Here is an 18,775-nt window from a genome sequence, read left to right on the forward strand (position 1 = left end):
CTAAGTGTATGCTGATGTTGCTATTATATTAGCAATATGTTTCCAGTCAAGTTTTGCATTGCTTTGAAAGCAATCTTCACATTACCTTCTTGCCATTAAAGGTCCATGTTGGTATAACAACCAACCCATTGGTATAACCACCAACATTATATACCTTACCTTTGCAGGTTAAAACAAATATTTTGTATCTAATCACATTCAATATGAGTCAATGGTTATTACCAAACTTTCATGAACATAGAAGCTCATTTACTCTGGGTTTCTTGTTACTGCTTTATTGTGAAATAGCAAGATCTTAATTGTTATAGCTTAAAACAGCAATAATGATTTAATTGGGAAAACGTTGCTTCCACACCACTGGGAGCTTAAGGTAAACAAAGCTTCACATATTGAAGCAGGGCACTGCACCACATATTCTTGTTTAGTATTCTATACCTCTCCATTCCAAACAAACAGAGGGGCAGGTGTTAATTTTCTTAGTAAAGACAACCGTGTGTGCACATTGAGGACAGAGAGACAACAGGTAAAATGTGTGGAAAGCCATCCTGATTGATCTCTGCCACCACATTGTGTTTGGCATGGTTTCAGTGGCTTCTACATGGCTAGACTTTCAGACGGGAAAACCACTCTGGATGGAGCTGTCCATGGTACTAAATGGACTGCAACCGGGAGTTGTGGAAACAATAGTCGCATAGCCTTTGCAGTCTTCTCAAACATTTACCCTTGCGACAGTTTGTCTCGCTGTGCCTCCGTAAAGGAAACTCTGAACAGAAGTACGAGTAGAGTAACCTCTCTACTGAGGCGCGTATCAAATCATTTCGTGTGACGGAAAGCTGCCCATAGCACTTGATGTCTAGCAACTGTGAAAGGGACCGCATCTCAGCGACGAAACACCAGTGCTGCAGGGATATGTTGTAGTCTACTTTAAACACCTGTTGCTGTAGGGCTGATATGTTCATGCCCTTTGGGAGACATATCAACGATTGCGCTCATATTTTTATTATTTTTTAAAAATAAATTTAAAAATGTTAAAAAGATTTTTATTTATCAATGTATTTATTTATTATCTTTGCCGTAATACTCTCTCTCTCTCTCTCTCTCTCTCTCTCTCTCTCTCTCTCTCTCTCTCTCTCTCTCTCTCTCTATATATATATATATATATATATATATATATATATATATATACACGCGGATTCATGAGCGCCTTACATTTAATTGCATCATGGAGATTGCCCGACCTTGCGACTTTAAGATTATTTAGCCATCTCTTGTGCGATCTGAGAAATTCAGCACACCGAATACCGATCCAACAGAACGTCCATGTCACTGAATCACGAAATATGTGGCTCACAATTATTAGGAGGTGGTGCTCAAAAAAATATCGAACTTAGCCATTCTCTACACCAAACGATTTCCATCCATTGTCAGCGCAGAATGAAATGGGTCAGCCAGTTTTCTATTTTCATCTCGGCTATTTTGGTTATGGTGGTGAAAAAAAAAACGTGCATTTTAATGACAGAAACTAAATGTACGACGGCACAGGCTACTGATAGTTTCATATTTTAATAAAAGTTGTACATAAATACATAAATGAAACAACGAGAACACTCTAAGCCTAGAGGTAATCCGCTATTTGTGATGCAGATCTACTGATTTGCGTTTTCCCGACTAAATGCTGGAAGAAGTCCTCGAAAGTGAGTTTAACACCGATAAAAGGACATACATCTGTAGCGCAACATATGCGCTTAGCATTTTTGTAATCCAGTTGATGGAGGATTTATTTGTGTTTTGTTCTGGTATTGTGAAGCTTTGGTGCCGCTTAATGGGAAAAGAATGCAACTGCTCGCGGACGGCTTACGGAGGCGCTTTGTGAACGGGGTAAAGAAAAGCTAATAACCGTCCACTAAACTAACTACGGCGGCTTGTTATCACTTCTTGACACACAAAATATTCATTTTAGAAATGTTTAATGAAAGCAGTAGACACTGAGTGGCTGCCGACAGGTGATCTTTGCTGCAGTGAGACGTTTGTGTTCAGTCTCAGCAGTTCCGTCGATGCTTAGGACACTGCGAACTAAATGCCCATTTAATTTTTAATAGCTGCGACGCATATACATTGGTTATAGAGAATGTCGAAAATTGTCTGATACCAGTGTTTGATTTCATACATTTGAAAAAACAAATGGAAAACAAAAACACATTTTAATCAGGTCAAACACAGTCAAAACCTTAATATGGGCTATATTTTAACCAGTAAGGCCACCTGTCAGTGACTGTTATAAAAGTCGTCACTGAAACTTCTATCGCAGGGATTTAATGTGTTCACAAAGAAAAGGTTTTTTTTCACATGTATTGTTTGTAGTGAATGTTTGCAAAGGAAATCACCAGTTGGAAATAGCGCCAAAAACAATTTGGTCCGCATGTAACGCTCATTCCTCCTCCGCATACGCCCACGTCCTCCTAAACTCACTCATTCTTTTTCGCCCCCTCACATACATACGCGCGCGCGCGCTCACACACGCACACCCTCGCGCGCGCAATCCTTCATGTAGCCGTACATCAACCACTCAGCTCAGGCACTTTAAGTACATGTTAGAGTTTTAACCGTCCTGTCTTGCATGTTTTGGGGGGAAACGTCACGTTTTGCTTACCGCATCAATTCTTTAGCGTTACGTCTTTGTACAGAAATGTGTGCATAGAAGGCTTGTACCCACCAAATGAAGCAGCCATTTCGAAAACATGTTTAGGAAATTTATATTGTTATATGGAGATCTTGATAAACTACATGGAAATTGGATGTCCTGATCATTCCAGTACTTAGCGCGTCATATGTTGTTCGTCTCACGGTGAAGAAACGTCCCCTGGTGAACTGGCACAGACTGTCAATGAATCTGATGAATATACTAAAACCACAATATATAGGGCTTAATACTCATATCGACAGCTTACAATATCTCACGTGTCAAGGTACATACCAGGTATGTGTGGATATAGCAACCTGGGGCGCACATCACTGCGCTTCTACCACCGCTCCATGTACAAGCATCATTATGGCAAACTTACCCTTAACCGATGCAGCCAGTAGCCCCATATACAAGAACAGAACCCGGCTCCAATGATGCGAATGTACTCCCGCCTTCATTAGAGCGAAAATCCTTATTCCTTCCGATTTCTTCGGTTCGCTATATGTACATCTGCAAGCAGTCCTTAAAAGTCCTGTTCCGTCCGATTTCAACGCGGCGCTCATGGCAGGATTTTTGGCAGCCTCTGTATCAGATGGTTTTAAAAGGAAGATTCACTTCGTGTCGGCGCTGAGAAAAATCCCAATGCATCGAGACTGGGCTCTTGCAGCTGGACTGAACCATCTCACGCAGATTGCGGGGTTAGAGAATTCTACAGGAGGATTTCACACGAAAAGGGGAAAATTTAAGAGGTGGATAAAGAGAACAGTGTCTTTTCTGTGTAGAATGCAAACAGATATTATATTCCACATTTAATTGAAACCTGAAAATTGAATTTAAATGGGAGAAGGCAGGATAGAATACCTGCTTCTGCACTCCCTCGCGCCTCGACGGTTGTGTGTTTTATTTCCAGTTAATAAACGTGTAGCTGCTGATCCTAATCCACGTTTCGCCCTCTCCGCATGAATCATACGGCTGTAGTGGCGAAAAACGGCACACACACACCACCTCCGCTTAAAAGTTTATCGCCTCCGTCATTGTCTGAATCATTCTGAGATGTGGAAGTGATCGATAAGGTATTTCCTCTACCTCAACTTATTTAGGTTTACAGTATTTGTAGTGTCTATGACTCTGGAAACCCCATTCCAGATTGCACGATCTCTCTCTCTCTCTCTCTCTCCCTCTCTCTCTCTCTCTCTCTCTCTCTCTCTCTCTCTCTCTCTCTCGCATTTTTATTTATTTTTTTTTTTTTTGCCATTTATTCTCTTCATATCCACTAAATCGCAGTTAATTCTGCGACGGTTTATATAAACCTATATTCACTCATTTCAGTTAGGCACCACGATCGTATACACGTTATACATAGTGTAACAGACTGCATATCTGTTGCCATGCAGAATATATTAGCTATTTCCCCGTTCATCAGTTGTCATTTTGTGACCAAACCACAGGGCCACTGCCTAAATATTATTTGGATAATGGGCCATTCTCATTCTCAGCGGTGACACTGACATGGCATGGTTATTGTGCTAGTTCAAGTTTGTCAGGTACAGCAGTGTTGCTGGGATTTTTGCTTGTGTCTGTGTAACAGCTTGTTTGAAAGCAGCGCACCACCAAAAATAGTGGGCCACCCAAAAATGTCCAGCCTGTGATAAAAAAACAAAAAAAAATTATGGGGCGCGAGGGATGGCTAGCCCAAAGTGTTGATGGCAGCAAATTACGCTACATACATCACAAACTGCTTTTAACATCAAGCTGTCAACAAACAGGTGGGTCCGGTTGTGTCTGCATGCATGTGTGGATGTGTTTGGGAGTATAAACTCTCAGTGGAGCAGTCAGTGAACTGATTTACAAAATTATACAACATTTCTAATTGGAAATAGCCTAAATAACTGCATTGCCAGAAGCATTATAGTGAATTATAAAAAGACTCAATGACAATGCAATGCAATTCAAAGTTAATTTGCTATCCATACCACCATCTAGAGGTTATCTCTGTATCAACCTGAGTTCACATTCACAGATACATTACAGCAGCAATACCAGACGCCCACAGCTCCAAAAATTATGAATAGGACACACAACACAAGCATAACAATAATAGCTTTTATTTTGGTTTATGACATGATGCATATATAATTAATTACTTTAAACAATATTTATCAGTCCATTAAACCTATAGGCTACACATAATTACTCGATACAGAGATTACAGAGTTCCTTTATTTAAAGTTTGTGTATTTGTGGGCTACCCATTATCCCTATAGTGCCTGAATAATGAAAATAACAAGATAAGACAAATAGTTGTATGTATATGAAAGGACTTATAAATGCACTGTACATTTGGAATATTTGATAGGTTTGATTATCAATATTTGATAATTTCTGCCGAGTTAACGGTGTTTGCAAAATAAATACTCAACTTTTTATCCCCATTGATACAGTAAAGATGAGTTACTCTAGCCCGATCTGACAACATAAAGTCTAGGCACAGATACCAAATAGTATATAAACTGACAGAGAGAGCAATTTCTCCCAAATATGCTTCTCTTTAAAGCTTGTACGTGTCAAGTTTACTAGTCCTAAAACTATCAAATTGTAATTTCGATTTACTTGATCGATTCCACATCTTATTTAAGGTGCCGTCTTGGAATAAATTTAAATGTAAATCAGGACACGTTCAACGAACTCACCGCTACAGCAGAGCCGTTGCTTTTCATAGTTATAGCAAAGTGACGAACCCACAAATTAAGCGAATCCTCTGCGGTAGCCTTGCTGGGATGTCTTAATGTCCGTACATTAAATCTGGCACACTTTCACTTGTGACTTGTTTCGGGAATCACTGAATCATCAATTCATTTGCGATGCGTTTAATCTGGGTGGAATGAGGTAAAGACGCGTGGAGTGGTTTTCTTGCGACTTGTAGGTTAGTTGTGTGTATGATAACACGAATAACGGATTTTCAACATTTTTTCTTGCCTGTAACATGATACAGTTACATGATGATGAATGAAGTATCACATTATATGTGATACAGAGTGGAACGTAATCTGAAAAGCACACGACAGCAGCCAACTCATGCCAGCTAAAGAACCGCCGATGCAGCCAGTGTTGGTTGTGATGTGGTCGGGAGTTCTGACATTGACGTAACTGGTGCTTTTTACGAGTTTCCAAGCACGTTAGTTGTTTATGTTTGTAATAATTTAATTTTTCAGGATTCTATATGCAATAATTTAGTATTCAGTATTCCAATTGTAACCATTCGTTGAGCGATACTGCCTTAACATACCTTTATTTTAAATCAACTATACATTCATATTGACAAATTTATAAATGTTTAAATCTGCTCATTTTGGAAGACGGATAGCAAACGGTAAATGTTCTTTTTGGGACGCATTAGGGCCTTTTCCGAGATCAGTGTGGATCCATCCTCATACGCCTGAGGATGATTTGGATAGAATATGTCTCAAAATATGGAAACGCTCGGTTTGGGCGCAAAGGGGCATGTGGCCACACCTACCAGAAAACGCTCATAGGTTTGCTGACGATCCACCAGCGAGGGATGCCATCGTTATCTTTAATTGCGCCATCACCAAGTGCGAAAACCCACGCGATGGTTCTTTACCTGGATTGTGAGTCGTTAGTTAGCTACACAGTTATTTTTATATTTGGATAAGTATACATTATGTTTAGTATGTTATTATTATTGCTTGTTAAAGTTTGATTACGATGTAAGGTTGAAGGGACTTCGTTGCCTGAATATTTTTCTGGGAATTATAAACTGTTCAGGCCAGGACCATTCACGGTACACTTCAGTGGACAACGTACTTTCTATCGATTTCAGCTGTCTCGAGTATTTGGTTTGAAATATCTACATCCGGTAGAATTCCAGTGTGAAATTGAGTGACAACTGCAAATAACACCTCAATGCCTCTGTGATTATTTGATTCACTAGATGACTGACTTGTATTTGAAACACGTTGGTGTCCTTCCAAAAGGGGGGAGGCTGTTTCAAGACCACACATGATTTCTCAACAATTTGCTCCAGTGCCTAGGGGTCCAAGGTCCATCGCTGGATTACTGGGACCGGTACGATTGCAACTATCAGTATCCAGGGTTGGACTCTGTGGGGTCCTACTATCCCCCCATGGACTACCAGGAGGGCTACGAGGATTACGGCAGGAGTGAGGAGTATGATGATATCAGCCCCAGGTCAGGCAAGGAATCTGACCACTCAGGAGATCCACCAATGGAGGTGGAGGATTCCATCCATGAGGATCCTCCCTCTGTTTCAGAGACCGGGTCAACGGACTCTAAAAGTGACGAGCCTCCGACACCTAAGGCTCTGTCCAAGGCCTGCCACTCTAGAACCAGCAAACTGCCCTGTGTTACCTTCAAAGAGGCTTCATTATCAGAGGACGCTCACATCACCTAAGGCACACAGCCTTAGAGCCCACTTGCATCACCAGTGCCCTCTGGACTCATCAGACTTTGACTCAGCTGACAGGGGGACTGGCTCGGGCTCCTCTCAACATCCCCAGCCCCTTTTTCCCCTCCTCTAAATGGTCCAATGTCTCACATGCCTGTGCCTGTCACCATTAACATGCCCGTCAACAGTTACCATGCCAGTCTGTTTGTCTCCCTTAATATCTGTTCCCTTTCCTGTTAGTATTCCTGTCCCTGTGTCTGTCATCGTCTTGGTTCCTGTCTTCCTCCCTTCTGTCCTGTTCGCTCTGGCCCATGTCGATTCGCTCAGTCCTCTGACCTCACCATTTGGCATTGGTTTGGGGGCCGTAGCCTGATAGTCGCGCTGTTGGGGGGGATTCTGTCACGGCATGGCCTCATCCTCCTAGACTCCTCCCTATGTTTGTGTGACGTGTGTGTGTGTGTGTGTGTTGTGTTTGAGGCCACACCCCTCTCACATATCACACCTGTTCATTGTTTTCCATTGTTAAAGTATGCGTTTAAGGTTCAGTGTTGTCAATAGTCTTTGACAGTATTTAACCCGTGTAAACTGTGCTTACTGCTAACTTTTGGTTGATGATCTCAAAACCTGTTGTTTGCTTACGCTGTTGCTCGTGTTGCTCGTGTTGCTCAAGTTTAGTGTTTTTCTTCCCATGTTTTGGTGTCATTTTTGTGTATCATGTTTAATAGCTCGTCTGTGCATCCTGCCTCACCTCCCGTCACAGAGAGTTTTTTTGTTGCTCCACTCAGGTGAACCCTATTTTACATGAGATGTTTTGCCATTGTCATGACTTTTGAAGGGAGTGAACGTTGGGCTGATTAGACCCAGTCGGAGCGAGGTGCCTGGTCCACCTCCCTCAGACACAACCATTGTGATGTCTCTTGCTATCTGTTGAACCTTTTCTACTGCTGCTGACCTGTACTGCCCTGTGCTCTCCAAAACAATTGCCCTGGAAACCCTTTGGCTCGCACTTCCACTGATAGGCACTTTACTCTCTCTCCCTTCTGGGTGCATTTTCTGACCAATTGCTGTGACTTATGTAATTTTCTTTTGAATGCTTTCTCCTTATGGTCTTCTCATGGCTCCAGCATGATAATGTTCTTTGTCACTCTGGACCAGATATTTATGTGTGGACTCAGCTGTAGTTTTGATGCTATCTTGTGGAAAGACGAAGTCTTGTGTCCTTCCCTATCATTGATGATATCTTGTATCCTTCCTGCTCTTCTCTTTGACCATCTAAATTTGCCCTGTTTTTCCCCAGGAAGTTCATCAGTGATTTTAACATCTTGTCATGCCTTCACTGGCATCTGTATCAGGGCTAGAGAATGACAAAGTATGTTTCAGAATGCTGTCCTCCCACAGGAAGTACCATTCAGGCCTTCCTTCAGCCTCGCGATGAAATAGTTTGTGGGGCTTGGGAAGATGTTATAGACTCTACATAGTAGAACCCTTAACTTCCTGGCTTTCTGTGACCACATGTCAGCTTCGGTGGTTTTTCATTCTTTACCACATTTTATTCTCTTGCTGCCTCATCCCAATTGTTCCAACCTCCGCTTCACTGCTGTGTGCTGGATTTCTACCTCTACTCATCCTTTTCTTGCCTATATTTGGCTATATGTTGTCTTAGTAATTTTATAATGTTATTTTGGCTGTCCATTTTAGCTGAGCTATAAAGATTAATAGTACTTTGATAGCCCCTTGGATGGTAATTTTGTACCATTTTGTGAGATACCCACTAAAGTACCTTTCCATAGCCTGAACTGTCATGTCATCATGTTGAATAATTATAAACTAGTTGGTCCAGAGAGGCCATGTTGGTAACTGCCGGCTTTGAGTTTCACTGGAAGGCCACTTCTTTGTCTCTTGCATGCACATCTGTCTCTCCTGCTTACACATCTGTCTTCTTATTGCATGTGATATCCAAAGATTTCCTAAGGCTTCTTGTTTACTATAGGCATATAATAAAATAATTAGAAATGTCTTATAACTGTAAATAACTAGTAGGGTTATAGCATGTATTTTGAGTATAATATTGTATTTTTATTTAGTTACCTCTGTGCTTAATTATTTAATTTGGAATTTATGAATTGCCCTTTAAAAGGAAAACCTAATTAGCTACACTATATATATATATATATATATATATATATATATATATATATATATATATATATATATATATATATATATATATATATATAGTGTAGCTAAGAAAAGGGAAGAGGTCTCAGAGGGTCTTTCACTGGAAGATTTCCCCGCACTGCCCTGTACTGCCTTACCATGTGGTGACAGGCCAGCTCAGAAAGCCCACATTAAAAAAGAAGTGTCTTCCAATATCCCCTCATCAGCTTTCAATAGCCAGGCATTTGATAACCTGGCTGGTCTAAGACCACAAAGGAACCAAAGGCAGCAAAAACGCCAAAGGCTCAATATATATATATATATATATATATATATATATATATATATATATATATATATATATATATATATATATATATATATATATATATAAATTTTATTTTTTTTAATTTTTTTTTGTCAACACTAGTAAATTCAAGCTTAACAGGAACTGAGTGATTTTACATAAAACTAGTTTTGACATCTCAGCATTCAGGGAGTCTTATTTACTGCCCCCAGTTCATAGAGTTTCACTTATGTCACTGTTAGATGGATGAGTTATTTACAGGATAAATTGTCTTCATTAAACTACTATTGGATGAACATGTTACTGTATGTAGACCGTGGCTGCTTGACTGGAGCCTTTCTCTTGGCTTATGCTAATAGATTGCCTATGCTGTTTCTGTTCTGCATGGGCGCCCCACAAAGGGACATGCCTAACAAGACTCTAGTTAAATATTCATATTTGGGGACAGCATATGCCCAGCTCAAAGTAATGTAATGCAGGAACAAAAAACAAACAAACAAACAAACAAACAACAAAAAAAAAGACCACAAAAAAAAAAACCTAGCAGAAAGTAAACATTTGATATTGTAAGATTTAATATCTAATTTCATTCTCACACACCAAAATTAAGTTTTGTATGATTTCTGTTCCACGGCAGGGTTGAAGGGTGAATTTGATGAACTTTTTCTCATGGTCCAGCAAGAGATGATGCAGACACTTGACCAGCAGCATGACACTATGATTCCTTGTCAGCTACCACCTGGCAGACTTTGTTCTCATGGTGATGACCCAGGTGACCTTTACAGGCCAAAGGAGGTCATAAGCATTAAGGAAGGGCAAAGAAGAATAATTGAAAAGTTCTTAAAGGATGTTCTCATCATTAATCAAGACAAGAAAAGGGAAGAGGTCTCAGAGGGTCTTTCACTGGAAGATTTCCCCGCACTGCCCTGTACTGCCTTACCATGTGGTGACAGGCCAGCTCAGAAAGCCCACATTAAAAAAGAAGTGTCTTCCAATATCCCCTTATCAGCTTTCAATAGCCAGGCATTTGATAACCTGGCTGGTCTAAGACCACAAAGGAACCAAAGGCAGCAAAAATGCCAAAGGCTCAAGTGCATGGTATTCAGCAATGAAGCCATAATGGAGGCAATCCAGTCAACTCAGGCCTCCAAAGCCCTTAATGAGCCTTGCAGCCAGCTGCCAGTTTCATGCCAGCCTGGAGATGTCACAGAAACTGCAGTAGATGATGAGAAGATGAGCAAAAAGCAGGGACGTTCCAATTTGCTGGTGTTTGCTGGTACTGGTGAGAAGTTGATGATTGAGAACCTCCCTATTACAGGTAATTACTAGTGTACAGTCCAGACAGCTTTGCCAAGGCTTTGATGACTTAATATGTCTTTGTGGGTGTGACCAGTATAACTAATGACTTGGATAAGTAGTGATGTGGTAAGAGTACAATATTTAGAGTTATTTTGGGCCCCTTTACTATCACTTTTTGAATATTTTCATCAAGTTTCAATATCAGTAATTAAGACTCGGATATACGTAAATAAATTTTGTCTGAAATGAAACAGAAAATCCAAGTATGTGACATTTTTGTGTACTATACTAGAGTCATTTTCCTTACAATGTTCCACTTCCTGTAAAGCATATGCACACATGTATACATGCACACATGTAGGTTCATGGTCTTGAAAAACAGAGCAGTAATTGTGGGCAGAAGTCTGAGGGTGAGTATGTGTAGGAAGGACAGTGGCAGCTGATTTGACCTTCAGAGATATGCTACTTTTTTAATGGCACAATTTCCTGAACAGAACTGCATAAAGCTCCCCTCTGGCTGCTTAGCTGTACCTCCCAGCTAATCTGCTGCTAAAGGGTTGCATTTGCATTCCCCAGATTTTTCATTTTATGCACATTAACAGCACTGCCATTTATATGAATCTACAAATGGTCTCTTTTTTACTATTTAGTTCATATAGTGCAGGGTCACAATGATGGAAACAGCATTTAAGGTAACATTGCCTTAATGATAATGATCAACGGTATATCATTCTATCAGCTATGTGGCATTTTCTGCAGAAGACACTGCTGTATGAGTCACATTAGCTCTGTGCAGAAAGTGTTGTTTTTGTTTGTGAGGATGGACTGCAGACAGTACTCAGTCAGATCTCACCTTTGGGACAGGAGAAGGACTACACTCTAACTCCAAAAGTCGCTTATTTTAAAAATTAAAGATAAAAAACTAAGAAACATAAAATTGGCCAAAAACAAATTGGCCCAAATCACATTGTAGATATTTTTCTTTCAGAAAAGGAAAATCTGTTTTCGGAAAATATTTTTGCACTTGAAGTAGACACTAAACACAATCAATTTTCAGAGTGAATTATTTTGATCCTATTGTTAACTGAACTACACACAAGAGGCCAAGAGCAGCTCAGGTTGGAAAACTGCTAAATTAGGAATACTACTAAGACTTATTAAGGCCATGTTACATCTCTTCTGTTAATGTGAATCACTGTTATATATTAATCTCTAACAGTGTAAACTTGCACATTGCATTCAGATCTATTGTTGCCTCATTGTCTTATCTTCTTGAAGGAGGGCATGGACTACAGAGAGGGAGCACAGATGGTGCCCGTGTGGTGCATGACCCGGCTGGCGCTGACACCAAGAGCACGAAGAAGGCAGCTGGCCTTCCTGAAAACAGCAAGAGCCATTGCTTTCAGGAGGATGCTACAGTGCGGAGGAGGAAGGTCCTGAGTTCTGCCAGTGACAAAGGTGAAACAGTGCTTCTTTTCATATATATATATATATATATATATATATATATATATATATATATATATATATATATATATATATACACACACACACACACACACACACACACACACCCAACCCCCCCCCCACCCCCATACATTTCCATTCTCACAGTAAGTGTGTCAAAAGGACACGTGGCCAGGGTCCAGGTGCAGGCATGTCATTATAAGGAGGCTGAGCAGAGGAAGAGCAGCAGGTTTTTCCCACAGAAGGTGGTGATGCCAGAGGCTCGGGGTTGGTGTCCTGCTCCAGCTCATCCTCACCCACACATCCCCATGTGCCTCCCACCAGGCTTCACCCAGCCTCAGGAACACTGAACATCCCAAACACTGTCATGTTCCCTTCAGTGTATACACTGCCTTTTGCTGTTCTTCCATCTAATAATGCACTGGAAATACAAAACAACATTGTTTTTGGAATGTGCTCAAACATAGTCACATTTATCATCACTGGTCATGGTTACATATTCAAGGCTCAATCTATTATTTCAGTATTAATACAAGGTCCAATTTTTCTCTTATAGGAACAAGTATATTCTAGACAGGTTGCTGTTCCAGCAATTTCTGAATTGGTGAAAAGCAGGATAGTAACTTTTTTTTTTTTTTTTTTTTTTTTTTACAAAAGTGAGAGATAAAGAAGGAGAAAGATGACAAGAGACAGAGCCAAGGCCATGGGACCTTATAAAATATTTATTTGTAGCTGAAAACAGCTGATGTAAGTGCTTTAAAAAGGTTCATCATCTTTTTCTCAGAATGATCCACTCTCAAGCCTCTTTCTGGCTCTCATATTTATATTATTTACACCTTCACCTCATGTCAGCTTTAACCTCCTCCTTTATGTAAAGTTTGGAGAGGTTATAAAGCATTAAGTAGTAGGCATCAGCAAGAATAAGAGGGATGCTATTTTGAGAACTGTGCTGTTTGTGCTACACTGCCTTTTAGTCTCCATTCTGTGGTGGCACGTTTTATATGAACCTCTGTTCACACAATAGAAAGTGTCCATTACTATTCCATAAGTCACTCCTCTCAAAGGCTTCTAGAAATTTATGCAATTTATATTCCATTCTGGAGCAAATATATTTTTGTAGAATGTATCCCAGTGTCTGTTGCATCCAACTGCTGGAGAATAAGAGAGTGAATTAAAAAGAAATATAACTCCTTTACAGAAATTAGCAAATAGGCAGTTCACAGTTAAAAGGCCCAAAGGTCCTGTAGTTTTGTTAAGATCTTTGATTGCTTAGGCATGACTAAGCACAGGGTACTGAAGGAAGCATAAGAGTTCACATGCAACAGTTCGATCAAGCCCTTAAGCCCATTTACATGGCTGGGTACTGTTGCTAGGCTACACAGGTCCCTTGTTCTTCAGCAATTAGCATTTTCATTTGCAGCCATCATGTGAGCATAATTTTGGACTGGACAATCAGCAATGAAATTCCTGTACCTTGAATTATTTATTTGCTTTGGGCGTTAGGCTACTACTTGACAAAATCAGAAATGGATATGCTACAGGCCTTGAGAATGTGCACAGCTCTTTGGTTATATTTCAGAAGTGAAAGAAATGTGTAGCAGAGGGGAGAGAGAGAAATCACTAACATTTCTGATCTTCATATTCTCAGGTAGATTTCAATAAATGGTGACCATTCAATTACTGAATGTGCTTAATAAAATGAGATTTTTACACAATCCTCTAGAATGTTCTTCTGAAAATACATTATGTTTACTTGAGCAAATGTCTACGTGGTATATTGTTTGAGTGCATGTTACAATTGTACATACAATAAAGTGGAAGTAATATGTATTGAAATACCTAAGCTGCTATATTTTCATATCAGCTGTCACTGCAAAGGTCATGGTTTAAAACTGACTGTCATTTATGACAAATTTGCATAGGACAGATTTACGTATCAGCTTTAGTCAATGATATACAAAAACAAAACAATAAATAAATAAACATGCAGAAAGCTTGGGGACTGCTGCTTCACAACATTTTAATGATTTTTTACTGGACATCCATCTCATTAAGGCAAGGTAAAATGAAAAGTATTTAATGATCTGAAAGATCAATGTATCTTTTTAGCCTTGGACACAGGCACAGCAGTATTTATTTCCCAAATGATTTACTTGACCTTCATAACTGGGTCCTCTTGGCCTCTATCTTTCACACCTAACTCCCAGGGCATCTTGTTAACTGGAATCACGTGTTATTTTTGGGTTCCCTCATTCACTGCATAGTCCAAAAAAAGAGCTCTTTCCCAATTTCACTAAGAAGAGCCACTAGACAGCTTTAGATCAGAAGTACCCAGTTCATAATTCCCAGTATGTTTAAAATTAGCCAATGTGTGCACTGTCATCACTGGAAGGACAGAATGTTTCTGCATCTGTGTCCATTAATGTACTCCTTCCACTCCCCAAGGACTGTCTGGATGGCACTTAATTAAAAGAGCATCCCCTTATTTATTCATTTCCTTTAGCGAGAAAAGCAGCCATGTCAGTGTTGACTCTCTGCACAAAGTGTCTGCCTCCGAATGGCTCAGCCCACCATCTTATTGGCGTTTCTTGGGTTTGCTTATTAGTCATTGATTTTCCTCTCCTTTTCTATATTCTCATTTTGTTAGTCACCCTCACCATCCTTTTTCCCCACTGCCATGGAACCCTACTCTCTTCTTTCTACTTGCAGGCAACACACCTCTCTGCCTTTTGCCCAGTTCAGCTCCACCTCCAGGGGGACTGGAACTCTTTTTGTGTGTGAGTGCCTCAGGCTGAGAGGCATGCTCACACTCCAGCTCTCTCCCATGCTCATATGACTCTTTCAACCTTCCCTGCATCTTCACATTCATGTGTCATTAGAGTCTCATTGCACTGCTTAATAGAGGTGGGTCATTTATTCCTCCATATTTACATGTGCAAAGATTTTTTTTTTATTTGTCCCTCAGTGCATGGCTATCATGAAGAAAAGCAGTTTAATGTGACCTTTAACATGCTTATTTATCCTGTTGTCTAAGTTTGTGTGTATGCATGCATGTGTAGTATATGCATGTGCATGGTGTCATTGTGTGTGTGCGCGTGTTTTTGTGTAAATGAGCACTTGTGCAGTGGTGAGTGTCACTGTCTGTGTGTGTTTGTTTTTGAGCACAGAAATATAGAGGTTCAAGAGCATGTAACATAGCCTGCAGGGAGAACTAATTGAAATGGGGGGTGCTATTTGTTTGACTGTCTCCATTGATGGATACTCTTCATAAGAGCTTGGAGATTTTGGATCATTCTTTAGTCTTCTGTTATCAGTCGTTGCTGCCTCCCTCATTCCCCCAAGCATTTGGTATCATTTGTTTTCACTCTATATTCAGCATTCTTTCCCTGCTGTCATCTGATTGTAGATAAACAAGGAAGTGTCATGGCAAATATGCAGACTCATGCATCTCCGCCCAGCCACGACATATCACAATGCCTTATGGTGTCCCCTTGAGACCCCAAACGTATGCCCTTGAGATGTGGGTAATGAGTGTGGGGCCCCTGGTGTTCAGCACCCGTGCAGAGGTGCAGTTAAGCACTGGATAATATGATGACCCAAAGCCTCGCACATGTCAGCATGAATCAGCTCTCGTCTGTAATCGGCCTGTGTTATTTAGTGAACTGCTTAGGATCTGTAGGTAGTTGTTTAGGGCGTGCTGGTTGTTGTGAATTATGAGTCCTCTTCTTTCGCTCACACATAGCTATTTGTATGCGTGTGTGTGTGTGTGGGTGCACATGTGCTTCTGTGAAGTTGTGTGTGTGAGTGTGTGTATGTGTGTGTGTCTGTGTGCCTATGTATGTGTGATTCTGACCAGTAAAGATAAGAGGAAATTATATCTGAGCTTAAGAGAGGTGGGGAAGACAGATGTCAGAGTGATTTGGACACAAAAAGCCATCTTATGTTATCTGACCTAATCATGGTGATGCCTTCTCTGTGTTTCACTGGAAAATGTTTGTGTGTGTGTGTGTGGGGGGGGGGGGGGGAGGGGGGGGGAGTGTGCATGTGCATGTGTATATGTCTGTGTCAGTCTCGATCTCTAGTTGAGGTGTCTTTCCCATGGCAACAGGTTTGATGATCACCTGACAGACATTTCAGAGCCCAGATTACACTAAACATGCTACATATAGGCAGCTGACAGTCTCTATCTGGCTGTTACAGACACTGAAGGACAGGGAGTGCCATACTGTTGCTCTATGTGCCCTGGTAATAAGGAATAGCAAATACTTCCAAAACATTGAAACAAAATGTCAAATATTTCTTCACCTGGTAAATCTGTCTTAGAAACCACTCCCACACCTAATCTTTAAAGGTGAAATGTCTGCATGTGTACTTTGCAGTGCTGTTGCACTCAGGCAAATGCAAATGAATTATTAATGATCACCTTAAACTCTGGCTGATGTCCTTTCTGTACTAAGCAGAGGAAGGAGAGTATGAAGATGTGGGACTGAGCACAGCTGAGACCTCACAGTTGGAGTGTCAGGCTTTCCACAGAAGCACTCACAGTATAAGCTAAATGTCTTACCTCTGTGACAGCGGTACGTCCATAAGGGTGCTGCGGAATCTGTATGCCTGCTGTTTGATTTATGTAAGAGGAGAAGACGTGGAGAGTGACGGGCAGATTCCCTCAGATCATGCCCCTTTGATGTCATGGCATACACCCATGGCCCTTCAGATCTAAAGGGAGAGAAAGAGAATGAATATGCCACCCCCTAGAGACAACAGAAGAGTGTGCCTTCTCTCTCTCTCTCTCTCTCTCTCTCTCTCTCTCTCTCTCTCTCTCTCTCTCTCTCTCTCTCTCTCTCTCTTTGGATGAAAAGGAACAAAAGCAGAATAGGAGATCACTTTAGGCTGTAGTGAGGATGGAAGGTGCCCTGAAATCTATCATTTGGTTCATTCAAAAACATTGCAGTACAACTGTTTCACCAACAAAAACTGTTTTGTATTAAATAATTAATTATTTCACAATAAAAAGTATTTAGGGGAATAGAAAAAAACAAATGTACATAATTTCCCTTACCCCAAATGCAGTTGATCAGTAAAGATTAGTTTTTAAAAGTACAGAATGATTGCTACTAAAGATATTAACTGTACATACTAATGCTTATAAATATACATTTTTTAGTCCATTTATTTATCTATTATTATATATAGCTAAAGTGTTATACATTACCAGAAACCACATAAACAGGTAGCACTAGTACAAAAATAAAGATTTATGAAGATGTTAAATTTTAAATATTTTGTGTGAAGGACTACATTTGGGGAAAAAGGAGATTTTCTAAATTATCTTTTAGTCTCACTGTTCCTTGAACTCATTTGTGCTTAACATATTTATTTGCTACTGGTGTGCTGGGTTGATGATACCAGCTACTGAAGCATTATGTTTTGTTCTGCTCTACTCACAACCCACAGATGAGCCCCCAGAGTGTAGCAATGGCCTCGATTTCGCTCAGCTCTGGCCTGACACCGCCAAACATGGGTGTGGCCGCCTCACCTCCTGTGCATATCCTCCACCCCCTGTACATGTCTGAAGATGCCTGGAAGACCCTGCTGGATGGGTAATTGTCCTGTTACATTCTGTATACAAAATACAAGTATAACCATCTACTTATCTGAAGCACCATAAACAAATCAGATCTGTGAATTTAAAAAATAATTTTAAAATATTCTACTGTTATTAAAAATAACAGCTTTGCTATTATTAGATTGCACTTCCTTTCTTGGTCAATTGTATGAATTGCTTAACCTGGAGTCCCTAATATCTCATTAATGTATTAATTGAGAAGGTTTAAGCTAAGTGTCTCACCTGATTTCCCTGCTGTAGTATGTAAGCTCCGGTATTAATAAAAACCCAGCATATTCATGGTTGACTGAAGGCTGCAATTACAGACTTTTGTATTGTAATAGAAGGGTTAGTGGTTATTTTACATAAAGTCACAGAACATTACAGAACACAAAATTAAACAGACCTCTAGCAATTTGACCTTTGGTTTACCCAGTATCTCCCTTTGCTGGTGTCCTCTATGATTATGACACATCACTGTTTCAGAATTATTTTTTTTCCACCTTCTTTTTTCTCTTTTGCTCTCTCTCTCATTTCTCTTTTTTCTCCCTAGTGACAATTTTCTGCACAATGTGACTCCTCAGGGAGTGAGCAGACAGGGCTTCACATGCACCCTGAACGGTAAGGCTGATTAGATCTGTTCTTTGGGGGAAAATTGCACCCAGGCTTGTGTCACCACAAAGGTGAGATGAGTTTTGCCCCCTCACCTTTTTTTGGGGTCAAAAAGTAGGAAAGAAAGAAAGAAAGAGAGAGAAACATCTCAGCCAAGAAAAAAAAAAATGCCCTCGTCCTGTCTTAGAATGTCCATAACCTCATAATACCTTTGTACAA

The 18,775-nt window shown here is 40.3% G+C and overlaps 1 protein-coding gene and 1 long non-coding RNA gene across 2 annotated transcripts in view; one reads left to right on the forward strand and one right to left on the reverse strand.

Moving 5' to 3' along the window:
• Positions 1-3,562, reverse strand: part of csmd1a (CUB and Sushi multiple domains 1a) — a 61,552-nt gene extending 57,990 nt beyond the window's left edge. The window contains exon 1 of the mRNA XM_081708707.1: positions 3,063-3,562. Within this exon, the coding sequence (XP_081564833.1) occupies positions 3,063-3,246 (184 nt within the window). The 5' untranslated portion in view covers positions 3,247-3,562. The remainder of the gene's footprint in view (positions 1-3,062) is intronic.
• An 8,640-nt stretch (positions 3,563-12,202) lies between these two features.
• On the forward strand, positions 12,203-18,565 carry LOC145654046 (uncharacterized). Its single transcript, XR_014120275.1, has 3 exons — positions 12,203-12,330; positions 17,794-17,939; positions 18,498-18,565. It is a non-coding gene; the product is annotated as an uncharacterized LOC145654046 (long non-coding RNA).
• Positions 18,566-18,775: the final 210 nt, after the last annotated feature.

Source organism: Electrophorus electricus, unplaced genomic scaffold (assembly GCF_041902795.1).
Source record: "Electrophorus electricus isolate QZ-2024a unplaced genomic scaffold, ASM4190279v1 Scaffold110, whole genome shotgun sequence".
NCBI lineage: Eukaryota > Metazoa > Chordata > Actinopteri > Gymnotiformes > Gymnotidae > Electrophorus > Electrophorus electricus.